Source organism: Lycorma delicatula, chromosome 5 (assembly GCF_047948215.1).
Source record: "Lycorma delicatula isolate Av1 chromosome 5, ASM4794821v1, whole genome shotgun sequence".
In the NCBI taxonomy this organism is placed as follows: Eukaryota; Metazoa; Arthropoda; class Insecta; order Hemiptera; family Fulgoridae; genus Lycorma; species Lycorma delicatula.
In genome coordinates, this window is record NC_134459.1 from 62,979,400 (window position 1) to 63,000,974 (window position 21,575).

Genomic DNA, 21,575 nt, shown 5'->3' on the forward strand with positions numbered 1-21,575 from the left:
AAATGAATGTATCATAAAGTTGATACTTTTTCAGTATCATTTGCCATTTACTGTTACTGAAAGTATTTAAATTGGGATTTTCTGAATTGTCTATTTTTACATTGATAAAAAAATATATTTAAAATTTAATAAATATTTTATTTAAAACATAAATACAACAATACACTTTATAACAATAACTACTGCAGTATTGCATATAATTATGGTAACTAATTCAAATATTTACTGATTAATTATTTAAAAAAAAAATTAAATACTAATAATTTACTAATATAAAAACACAAGACTAGTCACAATCATAAAACAGAATATTGCTTACACACAGTCACAATAACATAATATCTCAGGCACGCTAATACTATAGTGGTGGTTAAATCCTTAGTAATTAAATCAGCCTGCAAATTCAAATGCGTATCCACTGCCGAAGGAGTGAGGACCCTTATGTTCATCTTGTTCAGGATTATACTCATCCCTGCTATCATAAGATCCAGCATCATCTTCTTGAACTCTGTATTGGAGTGGAGCTAGAGAACCTTTGTTGTATCTGGACGGTCTGTCTTGTGCATGTATATACGCTAAAGCACTTCCGATACCTTTATCGGATTCATCATCATAATGGCGAAGAGCATGACGCGGTGAGTTTGCTGCTTGAGGTGCTGCATAATGTTGATATGGTGAAGCGGGTTGAACTGGGACTGGTTTTGGAACATGATCGCCTTCAAGTATTTTGAAACCATCTTTACCGGCCGTGTATTTTACACTGATAGTCTGTCCGCTCGGGTCAATGTATGAATATGCTCCAGATCTGAAACATTTAACAGTTATTATTAAGATATTATTTGGTGATTTAAAATTGTTACTATATACTTTTAATTGTAAATGCGATGTATTTCCTTCATTACTGGGATTTGACCAAATGGTTTAGAGTATAGTTAAATTTTTAGACCTGATATAATTTTGGGTCAGGGAAGGATTTACCTTATGTAAGCTTCAGTCTGTTATAAACTTTTCCTTAATATCTGGAGGTAAATCGTGGTTGACAATGCAAAATCATTAGTAATGTGCTGCCTCCTTCCTCGATGAAGATGTCTGAATATGTTAACACTCTGGGTAGATCATACATTTTTCACCTACCTTATTTATTCTTTTCCCTGGAATGTTCTTTGGATTTTGGTTCTGTACTAAATACTTTGTCTCCTCGGTTCTGTATTTGAAGTAGACTCGCTTGAGCCTCGAGTATTTATATAGTTCAAAAGATATGGCTGTGTTGAAGTTTATTATCTGAGGATTTTTTCCTGCCTTGTGGTTGTAGTAAATGTCAACCTGAGTTGCTTATGGGGAAAATTGGGCTTTTGGTACATATATACATTTGAATATAATCTTATAATTTAATGGTGCCTTAGGTAAATTTTCAATGTAACTGAAATATAGGATTTGGATGTAGAAAATTAATGTGATCAGAATTTATTATGTCTTTCAGATGCAGCTTGTCCTAATATTTGTAGTTTGCTGTCCAAATTATTGTTGTTCCAAATAGTATTGAATTTAAATGAAAGTTGGTAATAAAAAATTATTTTTTCAATATTTTGTATTTGGTAAATTAATTCGGTCAAAGAATAAACTTTATATACTTACTATATTTTTGTGTAATGTTTTTGTTACTGATGTTTTTATTTCAGATGCACTTTCAGAATGTAACTGTTACGAAAAGACAAAACTGTTTTAGTATGTGTAGCTTTTCGTGAATTGTCTCTACTAGGACTTAGAACTGATAAATATATACTACAATGCATGTTATTTTTTCAGTTGCATTATTTTTTTTTTAAAGAATTTTTCTATTCTCAGTTCCTTTCTAAATACTTTGTCTAACCAAAGCAAATATACTGCTAATTGCTAGTAGCATATGTATATTTATTTTATATATATTCTTGGAAATTTTTCACAAGTCTGACTTCAAGATCAGCAAGTTTTGGATTTATCTTCTGACCGGCTGGTATTTTTTCATCTATGTTATCTTCCTTGATAGAATATTTGTGTAGCATATCAGAAATCATTATAAATAAAATTAAAAATATGTTTCACATATTACTTGTTTTGGAATATATATATTGGCAAATATTTAAATCTTTTAACGTAATATGTTATATGTTTTGTAGCTGTGTTGACTGCATAGATCAATCCGTATTAATGAGTTCTTTTCTTAAGAAGGGTAATTTTCATTTAGGTACTGCGAGACCTTTTAATTGAATATTCTGGGTAAGAAAAGGTAGGAATTGTGAGTTTTTTCTTTGAATTCACTCCTTTTGGGTTCATCTACCCACTATAATCTAAAAAAAAAACTTGATCCTGCAATAGCCATGATATCTTGAAAAGTAATTCTTACATAGAATTTGTGAAACAGGAATTATTACTTTATATAATGAATGTATTGTTTATTAATAGGAATATATTTATGATTGTAAGTACCGATGTAGAGATTAATTATTAACTGGATTGTTAAGTCAGTATTATTTGTTTCTCATCATGTGATCATTTAATGTTACGATCAGAGTGGTAAAGGATGTAACATTTTCTATCTAATCGTAAAAATGTCTCAGTTATAGGACATCTCTGTTTTGAATATAACTTAATAATTAATATTATATTTATGATAAATATTAGTTACCTGCTACCATCAGGGTTGATACTTTCTCCTTGTTTTAAACCATTATCAGCAGCAAAAGCATAATTAAATTGACCATCATGCGAAAGTGCTTGTTTGTGCATCAATATTAGAGGTAATGGCTGTTTTTGATACCTATAATCAACATCTTGACCTTTGCTGATGCTTGTGCATACCATCAGAAACACTGGCACCAGATATACCTTAAAAACACATGATTGTTAATGATTACTGTAAAAAAAATATTACTTGTAATAATAAAATTTTGTTATCTTTTGATTAACAGGTTATACATAAGAGTATTTCGGTCAGTTAACCAACCTGGTTCATAGCACCTTAAAAAGATAATTCTAGGATCCATATGCGGTTTTTTAAATACTCGCGAATTCTTTCAGACCGCTCAGGTCTTGCAGCAGACTAGTTTAACTCTGGTACAGTGTAATGAATCACTTGGTTTGTTTTGTCAAATATACATCGAATTATATTTTTAATAATTTAAATTAATTTACCTTCAAGGAGGCAGAATCAATAATGTATCTGCAAGACACTTCTGATTATAATCAGTGAGATTTCTAATTTTTGTAAGAGTACAAAAGTATTTCTAAAAAGAATTAAATTTCAAAAAAAAATTTGAGGAACATTGTTTATAGATTGATGATTATTTTAATATTTTTTACATTGTGGATTTGCAGTAGCCGACCGATTTGCAGAATGTAAACGTAAGATTGATTAAACATCATGGTATTATTGTGCCCCTGTGCATTTTAACTGTAACATGACAATTTTATTGGTTAAATGGCCTACCGCATTCGAATTCCTCAGACTTTTAAATTTACCCTTGAAGCTATGCCTCGACTATGGCAAATTGGTGTGCCGTATGGGTAAACTGGAACGGTCGAAGCAGTAAAAGTATGAATCAAGTATATGTATATATCCACATTTAGACTGCTTTTAAAGGTTTGTGGGTTATGAATTTGACGTCGGTTTCAGATCTGCAGTAAATAAATATTTAGACTACAAGCAAATACAAATTACTTACTTGTTGCAGTAAAAAATGAAAAAAAAAAAAAAAAAAGTTCATATCTGTATTATGAGCGTACTCGAGAATCTGATCAGCATTACGTATTGGTTAAAGGGATGACTGAAAGGCATGGAATTGCAGATCGGCTTCTGTTTGTTACAAATCCTTGCAGTTTTTAGTAAATTGGATAATTTCCCGCATAATTTTAAGCGAGTGTGTGGTTGTTCAATTCTTTTATTTGCATGTCTTTACAATTTTTTAATATAATAAATTATTCAAACAACATTTACGAAAAAGAATTTTGAAATATCGCCATTATTATTTTAAAGCAAAGTACCATAATGAGTGGTTGAATTAAAGTGGTCAATTTTTTATTTTAATTACCATAATAAAGTAGGTAGTACCAAAAATTAGTTATTTGTTTTAAACTAGTCGATTGTTATTGCATATGACTGACACACACTGACAATGAGTGTGGTAAATAGTCGCGCGTGACTGATGTTGTGTGACGCTATAATTGTGAAATAACTCTTTTATATAAACCATTTCGTTCCACGATTATTATAAAAAAATGTTTTACTTTTTTCTCTTTTTTTTAAAATAACACTATTACCACACAATGTAGTATTATGAAAAATTGTAATATAAAGGTCATATATCTTTTTATTTATTATTTCAGTTCCCCTTCATTCATTATTGCAAAGAAAAATTGATGATTTTTTCGAATCATTATGATACAACTAAATGTTGGAACATTTTTGAAAGGGAGTTTTAGAAAAAAATATAGAAATAATTTTAAAAATACTAGAGATATTTTTTGTATTATTTATTCAATTTTTTGTTCGTTAGAGGGCAAGAGATAACATTGGAAGTCTGTACATTGCATAGACTTAGTTATCAATTTTTTTAAACCGGCTTACTAGTTCAAAAGTGCAAACGTATAATGTTTTCGTTATCCGAAAACGATCCCTCGAATATTGATGTAAAGTCATTTTTCTGCTTTCCTTTTATTATTATTATTTTTATCAAAACGCAAGTTTCTCGACTTCTGCGTTTTTCTTGCGAAACCTTTTTTGTGCAGGTGTTTCTTTTCTTTTTTTATAGACCTACTCATATTTTAATAAATATAAAATAAACATAAAAACTTGAAAAACCTTAACAGTATAAAAAGATAAGTTTATTAATTTAAAGAATTTGACTTTGAAAATGGTTCCAAATTTCGGGTTAATAATTTTCTTTTTTCCACTGCTTAAAAAGTCAAAATTTAAATTTATAAGCATTACGTTTTACTTTTTAGTGCATTTTGTCTAAGTTTTTATTATTTAGTTTTTAAAAGTTAATTATCGTTTTGAAATTTGTTTGTACTATTCAGTTACAATTAAATTAGTTGCAACAGAGTTTTTTTAGGCTTGTCTAATTTTACTTTAGTTTTCGTAAATTTATTTCTCGTATGATGAATTTTTTGATTCCTTAAAGATATCTACGCATTAATTATTACCGCTGGAAGATCATTGCATTTACTATATGTAAAAGTGACAGAAAAAAAGGGATAGTCTTCTAAAATACTTGTTGTGGAATATCTAACGTATGGATCGCTTACCAAATGGAATTTCTCTAAAAAAATCACTATTGAAATGGCTATAGATTTTATTCACTCTTTCAAAGGTGTGATTTCTATTTCCAAAAAAAAATTAAATCTGTTTAAAAGTCTAGATTATAACGTTCTTTGTATTAAAAAGCGTCTTGTTAAAACTTTTTAACAATATGTATCGATATAAACCAAATTTGGTCTTCATTCTCGATTTATGAACGCTGCGTTCTTTGATAATTTGGTGTGAACATTACAAATAATTTTATTTAATAAATAAATTCTTAAAACCATCTTTTTATAAGTCAGTGTAAACTTTTTGAAATTTGTTTATAACAGTTGTTGAGTACGTGTTGAAGTATAAAATTGTCATAAAAAAAAGTTAAAAGATATTATTACGCTATAAGTTACGAGTATTATTTTTTTAACTTGATTTTCAATTTTGAAAATCAAAATTTTCAAAAATCTGTTTTTTAACACGTTAATTTAACATAATTTTATTTGCAAATCTTATAAATTGTTAATTTATGTTTGTTTTCAATGAAAAAGTAATCTTTTACACAGAAAAAATCTATTAAAAAAATCTCGTACCGATTACAAAAATTACGTCAGTATAGGCATGGAAGGAAGTGAATCTCTATAGGTGTGGTGAAATATAAGAACTTGCCCAGTAGGAAGCAATTGTTAATAGATTATTTAATTTGTTGAACTGTAGCTAGGCTTATTTCATGGACTACGGTATTAAATTAATCAAAACATGTTTAAACTAGAATAATTTTCTATCAAACATTGTTGTACTTCTAGTACATATCTGCTTATTTATTTATCAACAAAAAAAGAATAAGTCATTGTTGTCTCAGGTTTATCGACGTGTGACGACGACGCTCTATATTCAATGCAATTCTATAAAAAGAATACTGATGGCCTAATGCACGTAGAAGCAGACATGCCTCGATACCAAATTTTACTGTAGCTTACTTAATAATACGGCTGCTGCTTTATACAATATGTTATTATTGCGGCAGGAAATACATTGCTGCATTATTACATATTATGTAATAAGCCATAATATTACTGACCATGTTTTGTGTACACGTTTGTGTTACATATTCTATTGCATATTGCACTGGATAAAATCGATGTGCCGATCGTTTTCTCTATTAATACGAGTTTTACCGTCAGTATAGTTCTTTTTCAGTGATTAGTTTATCTAAGTTTGTTATACTTCCTACATACTACCTATAATCCAAAGGGAGGGACTACTATCCAGATGCTATCTTTGTTCGTATGAAAATATTACTTTTAATCTTTCTTTATTTTTGTTAGGTATTATAACGAAATAGTTCTAGGCGATCTACAAATTCTTTCTGAAAATTGCTTAACCGTTTTAAAAAACAATGAATTTGGAAAATTAAAGCGATCCTCGCTCTCTTCTTCACCGAACTGAATATATCATAACGCAACGGCATATCAAATCCATTAAAATAGAGATCATATTTAGTTTTATAAATTATCTTCACTCTGTTCATCCCAGGGATTGGTTGTATAATGAACAAAATTACCAGCAGAGAAAGCTGAATGGTGGTTTTTGTACTTTAGAAACTTTATCTGCATTACAGCCATAAATATAACCGGGACAGCTAACATAAAGCGACAGATTAATGTATCCCATTTTATTGAGAAAAACATGAAAAATATATACGCTACTTGTATTTTAAGAGGAAGTTATGAATTATATGTGTTACTGATAAAGCGTAAAGTTCCGTAAATGCAACGACTGTCTAACTTCGTATGTTTGTGTCCATTCAGGCTAAATTTCTTTATTCTTCTTTTTCTTTTATTCGTTATAAAGTATTATACTCTTATTATAAATACGACTAAAATACACTTTCATATTAACACGTTATATTTTCGAGTTAGATTCTGCATGAAGGTGGGTTTTTCTTTATCCTCTATTAGCAGAAGAATAAAAATAATATTGATTACGTAAAGCAGAAATAATGTAGGTTGGGCTACTTTGCTGTTAAAAAGTGTGGATAACTCCTGCCATTCTTTTGGTGCCATTTGTTTAGATAACTTCATATCTCGCTTATTCATTCAATTGTTTAGCTTAATGTAAGCTGATATTTTCGATATTAAATTTACACCATCGAACAAAAAAAAAGAAAATTACAAAGTTTAATTTTGCATATTAATAATCTATCAGTCAACCTTTTAATTATTTTTAATGTAATGTACAGAGTTTTGGTAATAATTTTTTCATATATACACAATTTATAGGGGAAGGAATGTTAAAAAAATACAAAAATAAGCCGTGTATACAAATATTTAAAACAAGTATAGAGCTACTTTAAAGTGGAACAAGATTATAATATTGGAATTGTCTAAAACAACAGCTTTTACTATGTTACTGATAAATCTAAATTTTAGATTTATCAGTAAATCTAGATCCTGTAGTACAATTTTTAAATGCAGTATCTAAAAAGTTGGCTAATCGAAATCTTTAAATTGTGACTAAATCTGGTAATAAAAATGTAATTATTTTATAATGTTTTTTTCAGTCATTTGACTGGTTTGATGCAGCTCTCCAAGATTCCCTATCTAGTGCTAGTCGTTTCATTTAGGTATACCCCCTACATCCTTCATCCCTAACAATTTGTTTTACATATTACAAACGTTGCCTGCCTGCACAATTTTTCCTTCTACCTATCCCTCCAATATTAAAGCGACTATTCCAGGATGCCCTTGATATGTGGCCTATAAGTCTGACTCTTCTTTTAACTATATTTTTCCAAATGCTTCTTTCTTCATATATTTGCTGCAACAGCTCTTCATTTGTCACTTTATCCACCCATCTCATTTTTAACATTCTACTGTAGCACCACATTTCAAAATCTTCTAATCTTTTCTTCTCGGGTACTCCGATCGTTCAAGTTTCACTTCCATATAAAGGTACGCTCCAAACATATGCTTTCAAAAATAATTTCCTGACATTTAAATTAATTTTTGATGTAAACAAATTATATTTCTGATTGAAGGCTGGTTTCGCCTGTACCGCATTTTATATCGCTCCTGCTTCGTCCATCTTTAGTAATTCTACTTCTCAAATAACAAAATTCTTCTACCTCCTTAATATTTTCTCCTCCTATTTTCACATTCAGTGGTCCATCTTCGTTATTTGTACTACATTTCATTACTTTCGTTTTATTCTTGTTTATTTTCATGCAGCAGTTCTTGCGTAGAACTTCATCCATGCCATTCATTGTTCCTTCTAAATCCTTTTTACTCTCAGCTAGAATTACTATATCATCAGCAAATCGTAGCATCTTTATCTTTTCAGCTTTTTATTAACAAAAAAAAAAAAAATAAATAAATAAATAAAAAAAAAAAATAGAAAAACTTATAGTTTTCTTTTCTTTATTTCTCATGTTAAGAGGAATATTTATTTAATTTTATAAGAAAAATAAATTGAACAGATACTGTTATCGAAGTTAAAAAATGATCAAAAGGTTCTCTTTGTCCGGTATCAGGCAGTGACGATCAAACCGATTTTAATTAAACTTGTAGGATGAACTGTTTTTAATCCTTGATTAGAAAGGTTATAGATTTTTATGATTTTCTAATTAACGATTCATCCTTGATAAAATATTTTAAGGACAGAAATTAATGGGAATAAAGTAGAAAACAAACTGTGTATACATATTTCTTAAAATTTCAAACCGAGTTCACTCTACCTCAATAAAATTTATCTTGTGATTATTTAGGATTCACAAAAAAAATAATAAAAGTTGAAAGTAACGTTCCATTGCAAAAGATAAAAATTTCGAATGGGAATTCAAATATCCCTCGGAAAATTTTTTAATTTTATTATGATTTAATTTTCTTTACTTTATTAACTCGATGAGAATACCTTTAGCAAATTATACTGAGAGACAAAAATTAAAGAAAACAGAATAGCAAATAACTTAAGCAGAAAAAATTGTTTTACTTTTGGGAAGGGCTCTATTTTGGTCAACAGATAAGAACTGGTCCCCGTTGTAAAGGGGAGTAATTCATTGTCTCATTAATAACGATCAGATAATGTTAATTAAATGATTGCATGTTCGGTGCCTTAAACTGACTGCTGTAGATCTGAAATGATACTAAACTCGCTCACGAAGATGACAGCAACTCCAAGAATAATAAGCATGCTATAGGATGCTTAACAGGGAAAGTGATACGTGAAGTGGTTTTTCATTGAACAGAATATATTGCTGCATATTAGCATTCCAAACTATATAAAATGTCGGTAATATTCAGCACTTGCAAAAATTCCTTAACACTGTTGACCACGGCAGTACAATAAATATCATATTATCAGAGAAACTACTATTTCCAGTTGTGCTCGGAGGCCTTTTCACTCGTCGCAGCTAGGAAGATAGTACAAAATAATAAATTAATTCTCTTTCTGTAGGAAGCAATGGATTATGTGTACTGCTTCCACTCTATAAGAAATTAATTACCTTTTTCTAAACATTTATTTTTTAATTATTAATCTAAATTTTATATAAAAGGTCTACAAAGAAATAATAAAAAATTATTAATTTATAAATTATAACTTAGAAAAACCTTTTCATGAGATAAAACTACTTTTTCGTTGATTTCTATACAATTTTTTAACGATTTTTAGATCCAAATTTTTGTAACCGATGTAATTTTGTTTGGATGAGATTTCTTATTAGAATAACCAAGAAATGTAAAAACGTGTTACATCTAAATTAAAAATTTGAACATTGTAACTTATTTCTGTCTACCATAATTATGATGCAATTGTTCTGTAAGTCATCTGTAAGTCATGTTTGTCATCTTATTAAATTTCATTATAAAGAAGCAAATATTTGTAGTTTTTTTTACAAAAGAAAAAGAACATATATATATATATATATATACAATGTTTTTAAAATGGTGGGCTGGCTATACATTTTCGGATTCTACTTGTAAAACTAAACAAAAAATATTCTTAGGAAAAATGACAATTTCTCCTTATGTCCACATGTCCGCCATTTTGTTATTTTATATAGTAATTTATATCTCAAATTTGGATAGACAAATCACGTTAATATTTGCTAAGCGTCTTGATAATAAAGTTTTAAAATTATTAAAAAAATGGACTTAAATATCTTCGCAAATTACAAAATGGCGGCCATTTTTTTTTCAATCCGTTATATCTCCATAAATATTAGTTTTATCAAAATTGATGTTATTTGCTAAAATGTTAAGCCTTTTATTTAGAATAAAACGACATTTTATTTTTTTAAATCTATTTATTTTTTTAAACAAGTAGTTGAGTTATGGGAGAAAATTGATGTTGTAATTTTGTGTCATAGTTATTAGGTCTATTATCTATTATTGTGAGAAAATTATTACTTGATTTCCTAGGATTAACAACGAATAAAAACAATTAATATTTCATAGAATTGATCGTAAAGTGGGGGACATGAAAACAGACACATAATTACAATTCCTGAATTTTTGCTAATTTTAATACTTTATTACCAAGACGCTTACCAAATATTAATGTGATTCGTCCATCCGAACTTGATATATAAATTATTATATAAAAATAACAAAATGGCGGATAGGAGGAGAACGAAGGAAAAATTGCCATTTTTTCTAAGAATATTTTTTTTTAGTTTTACAAGTAGAAAATGGTGGAAATGGAAAGTAAAATGGTGGGCTGGCAATAGGCCCACCATTTTAGAAACACTTTGTGTATAAAAAGTAAGTATCTTTTAAAGACATCGGATATGACATATCGAATATACCAAAAACTTGTCCCTTGGTTGATTTGGTATGATGTTAATACATAAATACAGTATGCATATTGTTTATGAGTACATCGGTTATAGTGACATATCGGCTATTATAACTTATTTTATCTACTGCAATACAACATTTTATCGCTTATAATGAAGGACGGAAGTAACTCGTCAGTAACGTAGTATATATACGTTGTAACAACAGAAATTTTTGACGGTTAAAATGAGTCACCTTTTCCTTTTTAGCAGCGTATGTACTATAATTCTTGTTTTTCTGATCTTCTTCCTGTACCAGATTATAGTAAACTGAAGCAGCCACATTCAGTTGTTATTGATCTGTTGCTATGAGCCTATCGTATCGTGCGGGTACAGAACTTTATTTTACGTATCCTGTGTAATTCATTTAATAGCGATTTAATTATGACTTCGCGAAAAACATTTACGGTAAAGGAAAAGGCGCACATTATGTGGCCGTTAGAGAATGGTGAAACTAATAAGGACATTGCCCAAGAATTAGGCGTAGGTCATTCGACAGTATCAGTGATATGGATGAACCGTGAAAAAATTAAGAAACATTTTGAAACAAATTCTATGAAATCAAAAAAATTACGGCCTAGTCAACATAATGATGTAGACCAAGCGCTGTTAAAACGGTTTAAATACCAGAGAGCTAGTTATATCCCTATTAGCGGTCCTGTATTGCAAACTAAGGCGAACGATGTATCTGAAAAATTCGGTAAATCACGTAAAATAACTTCAGATTGGATGCAACGGTTCCGTTAGCGTCACGATATTTTGTCTAGGAGAATAAGCGGCGAGGCCGCAGCAGCTTTAACCGGGTGTCAGAGAAAAATGGTTAGAAACGATTTGGCCAAAAGAGAGCTTTCGGACGAAAAACTCTATGATGCTGAAGAAGCCGGTCTTTTTTTTAACTGACGCCAAAAAGAACCCTTCGGTTTAAAGGCGAAACGTGTTCGGGAGAAAAATTAGAAAAGAAAGACTAACAGTACTAATTTCTACAAATATGACTGAAACTGACCTTCTGATAATAGAAAAAATGCTAAATCCCGATGTTTTAAAAATTTGAAATCGCTTCCTATTATCTACGAAAGTAAGAAGAAAACTTGGATGAGAAGTGATATCTTTACGTCTTGGTTACGAAAATGGGACCGTGAATTAAAGACTGAACATTAAAAAATACTGATGCTCATTGACAACTGTCCGGCTCATCCACACGTTGAAAATCATTCATGAATAAAGTTAGTGTTCTTATCACCGCAAACAACAGCAGTCCTACAGCCCTTAGATCAAGTCGGTAAAAGTTCACTACAAAAAACACCTAATTTTACAAATTATGCAGGATTTAGATAAAAAAAAGAAGGAAACACAAATAACTATTCTGGATTCTATAATTATGTTAGAAAGATCATGAAATGAGATTTCTCTGCTGATTGTAAAAAATTGCTTTCGACATGCAGAATATTTACAACAGGCTGGCGAAGTTACTGACATCGCTCGCGAAGAATCTTTAGCGGAATGGGGGAATAGTCTGCAAAACCAATCGTTGTCAAGTGCATTGTTTGAAGATTATCAAGAAGTTGACAAAAATTTAGAAACGCATGAAACTGTAACAGATGATGTAGTGGATTCAGTAGTAGCAGAAATAGACGGGGACATAGATAATGTCAATGATGACGACATTAACCCGCCAAATCTTCCAGAAGCATTAGCGGGAATGAAACCCGTTTGCTGGTTTCTCAGTTTTACAGAAATTGTTGACTGTTTGTTTTCATTTAAAAATGAATCTGTATTTCAACACGAAATGTTCGAAACAAAGCAATATAACATTTTGTAGGTAAAGTAATTTTTACGATTTTTCTATATCTTCTTTTACTGTACTGTATTTGTATTTATTATTGAATTTTTGTTTTTTTTTTAAATTATTTTATTACGGAACTAGATTATTATTATTATTTTTAATGATTATTATTTTACTGTTTTACAGTACCTGTGTTGATATATTAAAGTAGTACCACTAAGCTACCTAAATATCTGATATAATGACCTAAAGTCGACGGTTCCTTGGACATCATTGTAAACGATATTTACTGTATATATAAATTTCATAAATGCAGATATGAGAAACCTTTAAATAAAAATATATAAAAGAAAATGCTTGTGGTTATAAAAACCCAAGATTTTTCCTTGTGAAACCCAAAACTCCACGAGAGATCCCAAAAATGTAATACTAGTTTAAAATCAGATTTATTTTTTGTTTATTCAAGAAGTTAAAATTCTATATTAAAAAATTGTCCAAATACATATCTGTATATGAAAACTCAGAAAATTAAAATCTATAACTTAAGAAATTTTACTTACTTATCATTCAATATTTTGTATTTTAGAATTGGTATTTAAAATAAAGAACCATAAGTGAAAAAAGGATATTTATTTATTTATTAATTTTTTTCTGTATTTATTAGAGTATGAAAAATGTATGGAAACAATATATATATATTGATTGCTCTGACCATGTCTTCTAAAATAAACAAGTTTGATATTATTGGAAACATCTTGGATTCAAATTACGTCTCTTAGTCGTTCATCCACATTTCCGGTTCGTAATTTTCCATTCATTTTCTTTTGCTTATTCTATTGATAAAGATTTAATAATAATATTAGTCATAAAAATTGTTACTTGAAGAATAGCTGATACGTAAAGAACAAAACCATACGTAAAATATGGCAAGGGGAACTGAGAAAAGATTTATTATCAGAGATATTTTTAGATGTTTCAAACTGGCGTAAGTATGAGTTAGGTTAAAAATGAGTCAAAAAAGGACTTTTATCTCCAGTAATCTAAAGAAAACTTTAGTAATAAAATGAAACTGCACCCTCAAAAATATTTGGTAAATTAAATGAGGCCAGCCTAAATTATTGACGGGTTTTATTGAGCGAATAATTAAGTCCAAAATAATAGTCAGAAGATATGTCACTACATCATTAATTAGCGGTGATTTTAATTCGTGATTTGATATTGTATTGTTAAGATTAATTTAGTATTGCTGTACTTTTATACTTTATATATTTATTGAAAATTTTTATCAAATTTCAAATTTAGATCTAATTAATTTACGTGTTCTTTCACTTACGTATTTATCTAAAATACAATAAAGTATTATAGATATTAAAAAACCTATAAAAATCACGAAAAATGTAGAATAGGCTTAATCTTGATAGTTAAACCTGAAACACATATTAATTAAATTAAGCATATAAATAAATTAAACCTTGGTTTGACAATATTTATATTACAAGTAGATCGTTTCGGAAACGTCAGATGTTCCTGATACTCGAAAAATATTTTTTTTTATCGTATACATTTAAAATTTAATTTTTTAATTTCTCTTCATTTTTTTATACCTCACAGCTATGATCTACAATATATAGATATTATATATCACAGCCATGATCTATCTGTATATGTTCAACAACGGAAGAGAAAAAAGTCCGAGAAAATTTTACATTTTTTATTGAATAATCGGTAAAATAAGATTATACAGTTTAGCCCTATCGCATTATGAGTTTTAAAGTACAATATTATTGTAGGATCTTCTCTCTTAAATAAATTTGTCCTAATTTATCACAAAAACTTTTGTATATTTGTCATAAAAGTTATGTTTCGAATCAAAAAATTTGCGTACCAAAATGAATTTATCTTCTGAATTTATGAATTTAATCTTCTTTCTAAAGAAAAATAATGACTTAAAGAAATTTTATGATACCATTATTAGAATAATTTTAAGAAAAAAATCTTCTTGCGCAGTTCTGTGCAAGAAGACCGACTTTCGTTACTGTTATCCTCATTATTTCTCAGTCAGAGTACAATGCGTTCGATCAATCAGTAGACACAAACATCAAGTTTCAGCTCGCTCATCACTGTTACTGTATAAACGCGTATAAAAATACACCATACACAGTCAATATAACCTCAAAAATGTTCGATCTTAGGTTGAGCGTAAGTCAAAAACTACTCAACCAATCATCATTAAATTTTCACATGCACAACTTCAGATACACTAACAGAGCGCATCTAAATTTCATTGTAATTGTTTGGAAATTTTCGTGCAATAAAACTTTTTAAAAATATTTACGGAACCCCATTTTAAGTGAATTGCATTTTCGTACTACTCATTCCTCAAAAGAAAATTCATTTTCACCCCAACTCCGCTGTGCGAACGAAAGTAAACCGTTATTTTATTGGAAAATTTAGTAAAAAACAACCAGTAACATTTGTTTCATATTTTACACAAATGCTATATTTTGTTAAGATAGAGATTTGGGTTAAATATTATACCATTAAAATCATATCAAAGAAATTTAACTGTTATTAAAAGTAGAGAAGAAAAGTGTTTCTTTAAATTAATTTTAAAGGTATGATGTAATATAGATTGTAATTAATATATGATACAAAAATATTTATTGTTACTTAATTTTAATGATTCGATTAATAGATAACAATAGAAAGCAAAAAAACTTAAATTCACCGATAAATTTTTTTATTGGAATAGACGTATTGTAAAATGGAGATCAACAAATAAATAATAATTTTTCCTGCATGTCTCATAACATGCCCTGCATGTCAATAACCTGTTTTATCATATAAAAAACTATCATATTAAAATTAAAGAAAAAAAAACAACTGTTTCCTGTAAATATTTTTATTTTTATAGAATATTAGATATTTTTTATTGGATTATTTGACTTTAAAATTAAGCCAAGCAAGTATCCACTATCTCCTGCAGTGGGGAGAAGATAAATAAGAATCTTAATTTATTGTAAATAATAGTTTTGTAATTATCATACCTGATTAATAGGAATATCCTCATATTTTATGTTAATTCTTTCATTTTAAATGAAAGAAATTTATATATATATATATATATATAATATACGATATACGAGTATATAAAGACGAATATTTGTGTGTCCGTTTGTCTTTTGTACAGATATAGTTTTATTCCGATCGTGATGAAATTTTGCACACTAACAGTTCCAAACAAGAGGAAAATTATAATCTACATTTCATTTTGAAAGAACTACTTCCATCCACTTAAGTAAAATTTTAACGCGCAGATTTGCGGTTTTTCCCGAATATCTCAGTAAGGAAATTGACCAAAGTGGAAGTGATTTTCTGAATTTCCATAAAATTTTCTAGAAAATGCAATTTTTCTATCTCTGATAGCGTCCCAAGTTCCGAAGTTATTGACAATCATAGTTGAAAATTGGTGCAGAACTGTCTTGTCCTTTACTACGTTGTGAGTCACCGTTTCATCTCCTATCACCTTCTCACCCGTTTACCAACTCAGAGTCGGTCTCACTCGTTCAGTCTTAGGCTACAAAATATCTGCAAGCAGCATCCAGAGCTGCCGAAACTGAAGATAAAACGAGCGTCGAAGAGCTCAATTACGCGTGCGAAGCCGGGTAGCCGCTTGTAAATAAATAAACATCAGTATAATAATGTAATGTATTTATAGTGATTTTAATTTTTTTAATATTAAATTTCGAAACTGTATTATCTAAAAATAAAAAAAATTAATAATTGACATGATAAATAATCAATTCGTTATTAATTTTTTCCACGTAAAAGCTAAAAAAATATGTTAAAACATAACATAATTTTATGTGTATTACTTAAGTAAACTTTTACATTTAACTTTGAGACAATAATTTGTCTCAAATTTAAATGTTTAATGAAAATACCGCTTTAAGAAAATACGCTAATTATGTCTTTCCGGAACTGCTATTTTCTCATTGCTTTCAATTAAATTTTTTGATTTTGTTTTTTTTTTTACTTCTTTGTTTAAATGTAGTTGTCAATACCAAATTAATAAAAAAAATAAACATGTCTTTAAAAAAAAAAATTGATGTGGACACCACATGACTTTACTTGTACGCCTTTTAAATTACATATAAACATTTCTTTTTTTAAACGAAAAGTACATAAAATTTAATTAATTAATAACTTTTGATATTTTTCAAATTTTTTTATTGTTATTGAATTATTATTTATGTAAATTTTTTTTACTATCAGAGACTAATAATTATTAATAAATCAATATATTTAAATTAAAAAAAACAGTTAAAAAAAGAAATGAAGTCGGATTCGAACCGATGTGCCTTCCACTTGTAATATTCAAATATTTTATTAATTAAAATTTTATTTGGCTATAACTCTGGAACCAATGAAAATAAGTACCATTTATATGATATGTCACTGAAAAGCTCTCAATGAGGGATTATTACTACGGTTAAGAAGTTCATAGTTTCATAGGCTTTTCTGGACATTTTTGGTCAAGTCGATTGCAATCAAAAGGGGAGGTGCACAACTAGATGTTACAGCAGTCCTAAATCCAAAATTTCAACATTCTACGGCTAATCGTTTCGAGATACATACATACGTATGTACAGACGTCACGCCGAAACTAGTCAAAATGGATTCAAGGATGGTCAAAATAGATACTTCCGTTGAAATCTGAAAACCGAAATTTTTCGCAATCACAATACTTCTTTTACTTCGTACAAGGAAGTAAAAGGTGTTAACTGAAAAGTTGATCGATATGTAAGGTTTTTCTATACTGTAAACAATTGAAAAACGATGAATCGATATATCGATTTTTTCCTTAACGCCTAATCTTCTTGCAACTATGCAGATCGATATTTTAATTTTAATTTTTAATTATTTCGATATAGCTTCTTCCAATTTAACATCTGGATTAATTTTAAAAGTATATTTATTTTATTATTATAATACATTTTTTTTGTAAAGTTATTACTTTAGTAATCATAATTGTTATTATTAGGCTTATATTTGCAGACACAAAAACATAATACAAATTTTTTACAGTTATAAAACACATTATTATTATGGTTAAATGGTTACGGGAAGTTACACATTTCATTACTTGCTTAGTAGGCTTCGTTCGTATATAAATGATTACTCTTTATCTGAATCTGAATTGCAGCATTGGTAAGATTCATACAATCTGTTATAACTAACGTAAATGTAATACAGTTACACATGTAACTATTCGATGTATTCCGAACATCGACTGTAATTGGACATACATATCTGAGTCTGCATGTGTTTTGTTTACTTTATTTCAAATATTCATTTTTTTTCAGAATAGTTAATAATGTTTTTCTTTAGTAATAATATACTGTGGCAGTATATCCATTTCAATTTTTCTACAGTTATATTAAATCAGAATGTAATTTTCAAATTATTTTAGCGTTCTTTGCTGTATTTTAAAGGAACGTATCATCAACGCCATTACAAGCATCCTGCTGAAAAATGTTTATTTTTCCTATATGTGGAAATATATGGAACATTCTGAATAATATTTTTTTTTTTTAAATAAAATAAAAAATAAGCTTAAAACACATAATAAAAAATTAAACTCGTTATCAATTTTTCTTTGAATTTTTACTTATTTGAAATCGGCACCAATTTAAAAACCATTATTTTTGACACGGATTTAAAAAAAAAAGAAAGAATAAAGAAAGAAGAAAGAATGAAGAATTGGAATAACAGTTTTTATTATTGTTAACTTCTTTACTTTTTTAGTGAACTGACATTTTTTAAACGAATTTTATTATTTTCTCTTTTAAAAAGTTTATTTCATTAAAAACTTTTGGGTTTATTTTTTGTAAAATATCAATTAGGACAAATAAATATGAGTTGGTATGAAAAAATTCGTTTGCAAGAAATGCAAAACTGGGTCTTAATAACGATAGGAAAAAAGTATAGAGAAATTATGTAACGAGAGAGTAAAATCAAGAATTAACTAAAGGTTTCTGGAATTTGGGAATATGTATTGTCATTTTATGATTATATATTTACATGAAATTTTTCAACTAATTTCTTGAATTTTTATACGTAAATACTTTGAATATTATAACATCACATCAGGTGGGTATTATCATAAGGTCTTCCAATATGTACCAAAAAAATTGTGAAATAAAAAATTAAATTTAAATTTAAGAAAATTATCTTCAAGTTGTCTATGCAGGAAATGTAACTTTCCTTTAAAAATGCATCCAATTAAATTATCTTATCTTCATCGAGGCCATTAGAGAGACTTCCTTAATCAAATAAAAACTCTCATACAGATAAGTTCGTTTTGTAAAGAGTAAGTAACATATACAAATATATATATATATATATATATATATATATATATACGGGTAGAGTTGAGACCTATTTTTTGTGACGTTAAAAATAAAAAAAAGGAGCTATTTTGTTTTTGCTCCATATTCTCATCATTTTATATTTATCTATCCCGAGGAAGGTCCCTTGCAATATATCTATCTCCATACCCGTTCTATTTATTATCAACTAAACATTTAATATCCTGATAGCTGACATAAATTATTCTGACTCCGTACAGTTGATAACAGTTTTAACATGCATAAAAATCGTCTACATTGATCGAACGAAAATTTTTTATGGAATTAATAAATAGATAGTCAACTTTTAAAAAAAAATTGGTACTTAAATTAATAAAAATAATTTACTAGATTTTTTTAGAAATTCACAAAAAATATATTATTAATAAAATTTATAAGTAAGAATTAAATATTCTGGAAGAAATTACGTTTATGTAATAATGAACATTTATGTATCATTTAGACAAATAAAATTTGTTTTTGATGTTTTTTATCTTTCTAAGGAACTTCAAAATTTATATGTGAATTTAATCGTGTATATTATATATTTTAAATATATGTACTTACCGCTGAGATCATGTTGAGCATTGAGTTGTTTTAACTTAAGATTCGGTATAATAAATAGCTACCGATAACTGCCTGAGGCTCACTTATATCAGTCCCCTGCCTTCGTCTTAGGGAGAAAGTAAAAGTATTCTATATTACTTGTTAACTCCATATTCCTCCCCACTTATTTATAAAACACACCACCACTTATACCACCTATTATTATTGTTATTATTATTATTTTACTATTATTATTGTTTTGTGTTCGTGTTGTGTCATATCTGGATATACAATAATAAATATTATATATAGGTATTCTATTCATATGTTACAATTTATCTAGTGTTATAGGTTTAACTGTGAAATATAAATTTTTTCTATATATAAAATAAAAATTAATACGATTTCTGTTTAGTTACTGCCATTTATCAGTAAATTTTAAAATTACCTTCCGCAATATATAAAATTATTATTATATCAAGAAAAACTCAAAACAGAACTAAAATCGGAGAAATAATCTACAACCCTTACAATTTATATAGATCTTTAAGCCTATTTTCGGTGTATCAGTGTTAAAAGAATGTTTCCCTTTTATGGCTGTCATTTTGAAGGTACAGTACTGAGGATTCCTTGACCCATTTTGGTTAAAATCTTTCTTTTGTGTACATAGATTTGCGTTTTTTTTTAAAGGAGGTAAAATATTCACTATGTTGAGATAATGTTCAATAATAAAGAAATATTAGAAATTTGAAAAAAGTTTATAAATAAAGTCTTGAAGCAGTTGGTATTATTTGTGGGTAACTTGAAATGATATCTTACTGCAGAGTTACTTTTTCAGTTCTATATGGATGATTATTTAATGATAAAAAGTAGCACTGGACATAAAATTATTTTTAGTATACAATTTTTTTAAAAAATATTACAAAAATTTAAAGAAATTTTTAAAAACTTGCTTTATACTTTTTAGTCATTATTTAATCAAATTATCATTGCACGGGTTTAATTTGGATTTCAAAAGATAATATCATATACTGAAATTTCTAATCTATTTATAAAATATCAAACGAATTTTCAATCAAACATTTTCGTCAAGAGCAATGTGAATCATACAAAGCCGAGTGAACCGCCAGGAGCTGTGTGAATGGTACGGAGCCGAGTGAATCATGCGGAGCTGAGTGAGTCGTCAGGAGCTGTGTCTCAACATACTACCCGCCAAAAATCATCTGTAAATATATATATATATATATATATATATATATATATATGAGTCGAAATTTCAAATTCGAAACATAAAAACGCCCGTACCATTTTTTTGTCAAACGGCTACCGGATTTGTCATCTGCGACCCCAAAAATCCCGCATTGGCGTTTTGCACATTTTGCAATTTTTTTACACCCATACCCTTAATTTATCCTCGTACGGGGGGATGTTTGCAAAAGTAATGGTGGAATATTGCGTTGTCACCCGACCTTAGTAACTGTGAAAACTTTCATCAATCGACAATGTCAGGAAGTATGTTAAATTAAGGATGAAATTTGAGGACAAACATGAAAAAAAAAACATTGTGAGTTAAAGAAAAACTAGTAATAATGGATTTTTTGATTTGATTATATTGTTGCAGATACCGACTGAAAATACCTTTGATGGTAGCTTAATTCCCATCCCTTTTCTGCTTTGTCTATGAATTTCAGATAAATATGTAGTCACTGCCCGAATGACTTATGTAAAACA

The 21,575-nt window shown here is 28.4% G+C and overlaps 1 protein-coding gene across 1 annotated transcript; it reads right to left on the reverse strand.

The window, feature by feature from the left end:
• Positions 1–200: 200 nt before the first annotated feature.
• On the reverse strand, positions 201–19,989 carry LOC142324447 (uncharacterized). Its single transcript, XM_075365275.1, has 3 exons — positions 19,866–19,989; positions 2,666–2,865; positions 201–805 (listed from the first exon to the last, which is right to left on the reverse strand). The coding sequence occupies exons 1-3, from the start codon at positions 19,884–19,886 to the stop codon at positions 391–393; spliced, it is 636 nt and encodes a 211-aa protein (XP_075221390.1). The 5' UTR covers positions 19,887–19,989; the 3' UTR covers positions 201–390.
• Positions 19,990–21,575: the final 1,586 nt, after the last annotated feature.